This window comes from Leptopilina heterotoma, unplaced genomic scaffold (genome assembly GCF_015476425.1).
Source record: "Leptopilina heterotoma isolate Lh14 unplaced genomic scaffold, ASM1547642v1 Lhet_115, whole genome shotgun sequence".
Lineage (NCBI taxonomy): Eukaryota > Metazoa > Arthropoda > Insecta > Hymenoptera > Figitidae > Leptopilina > Leptopilina heterotoma.
In genome coordinates this window covers 1,419,281-1,425,808 of record NW_025110834.1, presented here as the reverse complement: position 1 = coordinate 1,425,808, position 6,528 = coordinate 1,419,281, and the positions used below count along the sequence as shown (strand labels likewise).

The 6,528-nt window shown below is 29.5% G+C and overlaps 1 protein-coding gene across 1 annotated transcript; it reads left to right on the top strand.

Moving 5' to 3' along the window:
* Positions 1 to 2,001: 2,001 nt before the first annotated feature.
* LOC122509295 lies at positions 2,002 to 2,621 on the top strand. The gene has a single exon (XM_043623250.1). It carries the CDS (start codon positions 2,253 to 2,255, stop codon positions 2,619 to 2,621), a length of 369 nt encoding a protein of 122 aa, XP_043479185.1. The 5' UTR covers positions 2,002 to 2,252.
* The last annotated feature ends 3,907 nt before the right edge of the window (positions 2,622 to 6,528 follow it).

Below are 6,528 nucleotides of genomic sequence, written 5' to 3'. Positions count from 1 at the left end.
GTTACTCGGGGGGTTTTTGGGGTCGCTGATTGCGAATATAAAGTTAGTTTTCTAAAATTCAAAATGGCGGATCCAATATGGCGGACGAATTTTTAAAAATTAACTGAATTCGCTTGAAACTTGTTACTCGAAGTTTTCGGGGTCGCTGATTACGAATGTAAAATGAGTTTTCTAAAATTCAAAATGGCGGATCCAATATGGCGGACAACAAAATAAAAAATTGATCAGATTGACTTGAAACTTGTTACGCGGGGGTTTTTGGGGTCGCTGATTACGAATATAAAGTTAGTTTTCTAAAATTCAAAATGGCAGATCCAATATGGCGAACGAATTTTTAAAAATTAACTGAATTCACTTGAAACTTTTTACTCGGGGGTTTTCGGAGTCGCTGATTACGAATGTTAAATGAGTTTTCTAAAATTCAAAATGTCGGATCCAATTTGACCGTCCAATTTTTTAAAATTAACTGAATCGATTGAAACTTGTTACTTGAGGGTTTTTAGGGTCACTGATTACAAATAGAAATTCCGATTTTAGAACAGTCCAGTAATTAGTATTTTAATCTTTTTTTTAATTAAATACATTAGTTTTTACTAATATTTAAACACGGAGAAAAATAGTTAGGTACATTAGCTAATTATTAGTTGTGGTAGCTAACCCAATTGCTATTATATGAATAACAATTATTGTAAGCTAACGCAGCAAAGAATGAGACAAAATTGCTTTTTTTTCGTTTCGTTTTTGTTTTTTCAGAGTTGACTGTCATTTATTAACTTACCACTTACGTCGGTAAATGTAATTTTTTTTACTATCTCCCAGTGAAAACTGTTGTTTGTAATGTCGCATGCCTTAATTCTGAAATATGCATTTCTCATTTCATATTATTTAGGAATTGTTGAAATAAATACCGCCTTTTCTATCTTTTGTTTTATAATAAACTGTTATTTATCATTTATTCGTATACAGTAACAACGCAGGTAAGTGCTACTTTTAAATAAAATATTTTCCTTTAAATTTTTTTTTTAAAAGATGTCGAGTAGGCACAAGGCAAAGCGGCAAAAAGTTTAAGATTGCACAGAAAATGTCGAAATTGAAGAACATGATGAACATGTTGATGAACTCGTGGTTCCTAACCCGAATGATTCTGGCAACTCTGATTGTGAATCTGTTTCGGAAAATGGTGCTAATGATAAAAATTTATCAAATTCAGTTTGCAATGAATGGGATAATATTCCAAAAAATTTGTACCAAAAAGTTCTAGAAAGTTATACTTCAAAACAACTGAAATTGGAGCCTAACCATATTTTTGAATGGGTAGATGGTGAAATGCAGTATGATACACATTGTGAAAATGAAACTTTCCTATCCATCAGTACTGAAAAGCAAATTCGTTCTGCGTCTTCTACGGAACTATTCGAGTTTTTTTCAAAAGATCTAAAAGAATATATATTAGAAGCTACACGAATGAATGGTTGTGATACCACATTAGATGACTTGAATAATTTTTTAGGAATAATAATTTTATCAATTTTTTATGAAAGAAAATCACAGAAAGATTACTGGTCTCACAATCGCCTTTTTGCTTGTGAACCTATAGCTAAAGCTATAAGTCGTTTAAAGTTTCAAAACATCAAGGCAAAACTAAAGCTATCAAAACCTGAAGATGAAAATACTGATGACAGGGCTTGGCGAATTAGAGGTCCTTTAGAAATTTTCAAAAAAACGCGCGACAATTTGGTTATTTCTCTACGGCTTTATCCGTTGATGAAATGATGGTGAAATTTCGTGGAAGAACCATCTTGAAACAGTACATAAAAAATAAGCCTGTGCGTTTTGGGATAAAAATGTGGGCACTTTGTAGTTCTGAAGGTTACTTGTTTGATTGTGACATCTACTGTGGTAAAAATTCCAAAAGCTTTTTTTTCGGTAAGGAAGGGACTTTGAATAAATGTGCTTTAGGAAGCTGCGTAGTTGTTGGCATTCTCTAAAACTTACTTTCTTCAGTTGGACCTAGAAACATTGTAAAATATCATGTGTATTTTGACAACTTTTTTACCAGTCCAGACTTATTGGTTCATCTGAAGAAAGTTGGTTTGCGATCAACAGGAACTGTCAGAGCTAATAGGATACAAGTTTTAAATACAATAAGTGATAAAGCTGCAAGAGGGACATTTATTGCCAAGCACGATAAAAATAGTGGTGTAAACTATATTACAGTGAAAGATTCAAAACAGGTCTCTATTCTTTCAACAATGGCAGGAGTTACACCTTGTTCTACGGTCAAAAGATATTCTTCGGAGAAGAAGAGAAAGATGGAAATAGAATTTCCCAAAGCGTTCACACTATATAACAAGTTCATGGGTGGGGTTGATTTGCATGATGCCCATTGCAGTAACTTGATGCCCTTGCATAAGGTCAAAAAAGTGGACTTGGGTCATACTGATGAGGCTTATTCAAGCATCAATTGCAAATGCAACTGTCATAAGAAACTTGGTGAACCCTGTAAAAAAATTGGAACCAAAGAGTTGGGTTTAGCCATTGCTGAGGCGTATTTGACGAAATCTAACCCAAAATCAAAGTGTCACAAAATTAAAAGAGTTGACTTAAAAAAAATTGTTTAAATTTTACAAAGTTTGGATGTAGAACACAGAGAATGTGCATTGAGTGCAATTTGTACATGTGCGTTTCATGTTTTGATGTTTCCCATTCTTAAAATAAAGATTAAAAAAAAAAGTTTTCTAAATTAAAAAATTTTTTAAAAAATTTTAACCCTCCATCCGTCGCATGGTGAGAATTTCCCTCACCCAGTTTCTTCTTTTATTTATAACTTTTAAAATACAAAAAATTATAATTTCATATTCTCAGTACCTCTTACGGCACTCTTCTTCTTTACATTAAAACAATTTTGGTGTTTTTTTATATTTTAATTTCTTTGTTATTGAATTTGAAAGCAGCAAATGTCGGGGATTTTTGACGCGAAGTGAGGGAACTTCTCACCATGCGACTGACCGCGTATACTCGATTTCATTTGTCATTAATTTTTTATTGAAATAATTAACAGGAAATAAAAGTTAATTTTACTGCCAATAGGTTGTTTAGAAATTCTAATGAGCATTCAAAAAAAAATTTGGCATTTTAGAACAAGTTTAGACTAATTTATGAGGGTGAGAATTGCCATCACCTGCGACGGATCGCGTTACAAAAAAGGTGCGACGGATGGAGGGTTAAAAAAATAATAAAAAAAAGAAGAAGACTCTTTAACATGTCTACCTCCTCGCGGTAAGAGTCGGGCAACGGCGAGACTATCGACGGCTAAGGGACAAAAGGATTTAAAAAAAATAACTTGCTGTTAAAAATTGGCAATAAATTTGTAAATTCGACGGTCAAATTGGATCCGCCATTTTGAATTTTAGAAAACACATTTTACATTCGTAATCAGCGACTCCGAAAACCCCCGAGTAACAAGTTTCAAGTGAATTCAGTTAATTTTTAAAAATTCGTCCGCCATATTGGATCCGCCATTTTGAATTTTAGAAAACTAACTTTATATTCGTAATCAGCGACCCCAAAAACCCCCGGGTAACAAGTTTCAAGTCAAACTGATCAATTTTCTATTTTGTTGTCCGCCATATTGGATCCGCCATTTTGAATTTTAGAAAACTAACTTTATATTCGTAATCAGCGACCCCGAAAACTTCGAGTAACAAGTTTCAAGTGAATTCAGTTAATTTTTAAAAATTCGTTCGCCATATTGGATCCGCCATTTTGATTTTTTTAAAATTACAATTATATTTGTAATCAGCGATCAGAAAATCTCCACCAAATTAATTTTCATGCATGTGCATTTGAGTTTTCATCTATTTAACACGTTGGGACTTTTGTGGACCATTTTTCGAGGTGTAGCCGCCTATTTGTCGACCGCCATCTTGAAATTAAAAATTATCTTATGATACTTTTTGTAGCTGAGGGTCCATAGACGCGATATTTTGAGCTCTCGAGACAATATCCTTTCTTTTTCTATGTGAAAATGTCCATTAAATGAAATTTTTTTCTCGAAAAATAGTGTTTTTTTTAAATTAATCATAACTTTTTTTCATAATTGTTATAAACAAATTTTGACAACGGAATCTGAAAGAGCGATAAATTTTACATTAGGTATGGTATATACTAGTTTTTTAAAGGGTCTTTTTCATACAAAAAAACCCCTCGAATTCAACACTAATATTTCGTCCGTTTGGTCCTTAATGGGTTAATATTGCTAAAATCATTGAAAATTCTTCAGATTACTTCCCGTGGAATTACTCTATGGGGTGCTATCAACACGAATCAAAATTTAATGACACTATGATTCAGCTTTAATGTAGAATAATTGTTCAAATTCTAGAAATAAATGCTATGCCAAATGATGAAAGATACTTCCTTGTCTAGAAATTGAACAGTGAGCAAATTATTATAAAAAAGAAGAAATACCACACATCTGTTAAGGCGTACATGCGTTTGCGAAGGCAAAAATAGTTCTCACTTTAATGTTTTTTTTCACAATTATTTTATTTAAAATATTAAACAAGTTGTTCATTTCATGATATAAAAATTGCGGTTTTGCAAACTTTTGAAAAACTATGTACAAAAGGGTTCGTCCAGAAGATTTGTTAAAAATAAAATTATATAAATCATTTATAATATAATTGAGCAGTGGGAAAAGGAGAACAATGTTAAACTATAAATATGTTCAATATATTATAATTTTTATGAAATTAAAAAATTTTAAATAAATAAATATTTAAATTTAGTTTAATTTTGTTTAAAAACTTTATCATGTATTCTCATTTATTTTATAAAAACATTTATTAATTACAATAAATAAAAAAAATTAAATCAAACAAGTAATAGTTACACTATATATGTAACGAAGGATATTATAGAAACCTATAAAAACATTATTTTGAATAAATAATTATTTATAAATTAATTTCTTCTGTTCATATCTGCTAATTAATTCTTTAAAAACAAATTTTTATAATTTTTATATTCTGAATTTTAATTGAAAAGAATTGACCACTAGATTAGGAATTGTGAGAACCAGCTGGAGTTAAAATATTTTTGAGTACACAAAAAGAGATTTTATTTTTTTACTGAAAACGCTATGAAAATTAATTCAAAAAATATTTTTCCTATAATATATATATATATTTTTATTTTCTATATGTCTTTTTTACGAAAATCGAAAAAAATTAATTTTTAATCGCATTAGCTATATTTCTCGTGTGATCTACGCGTAAAAATACACGTGTGCCAATTTTTAACTCTCTAGATAAAAAAATGTGAACGTTATGGTCATTTTCATAATAGTTTTAATAGAAAGTTTCTACCGGGTAAAGTACCCTGAAAAAAAATTAATTATTCAATTTTTTTATTATAGAATAATTATTTTAAAGTATTAAGATAAAATTTAAAAAAATACAAAATTTCAATTTTTTTATAAAAATCTAAAATATTTATTAATTCTATAAATATTGATAAAATATATACTTTATATTCATGAATCGATTCGTTTTTATGTCAGGAATGCAATTTTGACAAAAATTAATGAAAATTTTAATATAGAAAAAAGTTATTTTAAAAAATCCAAAAATTAATTTTTTCAAAAATTAAAAAATTGTTGAAAAAAATTTTTTGTTTAGATATTTTTGAAAATCCTTCTGTCTGATTTTTAGTATTCATGACCGTAATACACCTACAAAATTTTATCAAAATCCGTCAAGACGTGTAAGAGAATTTGTCCACAAGAATCGGTGACATACACACACACACACATACATACACACATACATCCGGACATTTGTTCCTCTCGACGAATTATATATACTACACTTGAAAATTTGTAAAAATAATTGATTCTAAAAAATTCGGAAATCTACATCACTATAAGGCTTCCTTTATGAGGAAGCAAAACGATTTTTGCACCTTAAATCACATTATAAAAACTACAAAAAGAAAAATGGTTTCGTTTTTTAAATGTTATTTACGATTCGTAGAGGGCGCCAAAAATGGCGATCTCAAATTTGTAAGAGTTTTCGGTGCCCTCCATTGAGCCACTCCTGACAGTCTAAAATAAAAAAAAACAAAATTTATTCCTTAGTATACATTAATATCTAGTGGACTAATATGATGAAATTTCAAAAAAGGAAAAAAACGAATATCATTAAAATGTGTGTCCTCAAAAATGATTTTTTTACAATTTGAAAACAAAAATTATGCGTGTAAACCTCCAAACGCTATTGAAATTAGTTAATTCGTTTTAATTAATTAATTTAACACTAAATTAGAATTAAATTAAAAATTAAATATTTATGCTACACTAACGTCTAAGAGTATCAGGACGATTACACGCGACTTTATGCAAAAACATGCCATAAATTTTTCAATCATATCTCGTCAATAAAAGGATATATAAAAAAATTTTAAGAAGGTTAGAAAGCATAAAAAATTTGCATAAAATAAGCCTTTTTAATTTTTATATATGCAGTG

Bases quoted from the DNA above. Each gene is read 5' to 3' on its own strand.
- LOC122509295 (XM_043623250.1), top strand. From the start codon at position 2,253: ATGGCAGGAGTTACACCTTGTTCTACGGTCAAAAGATATTCTTCGGAG.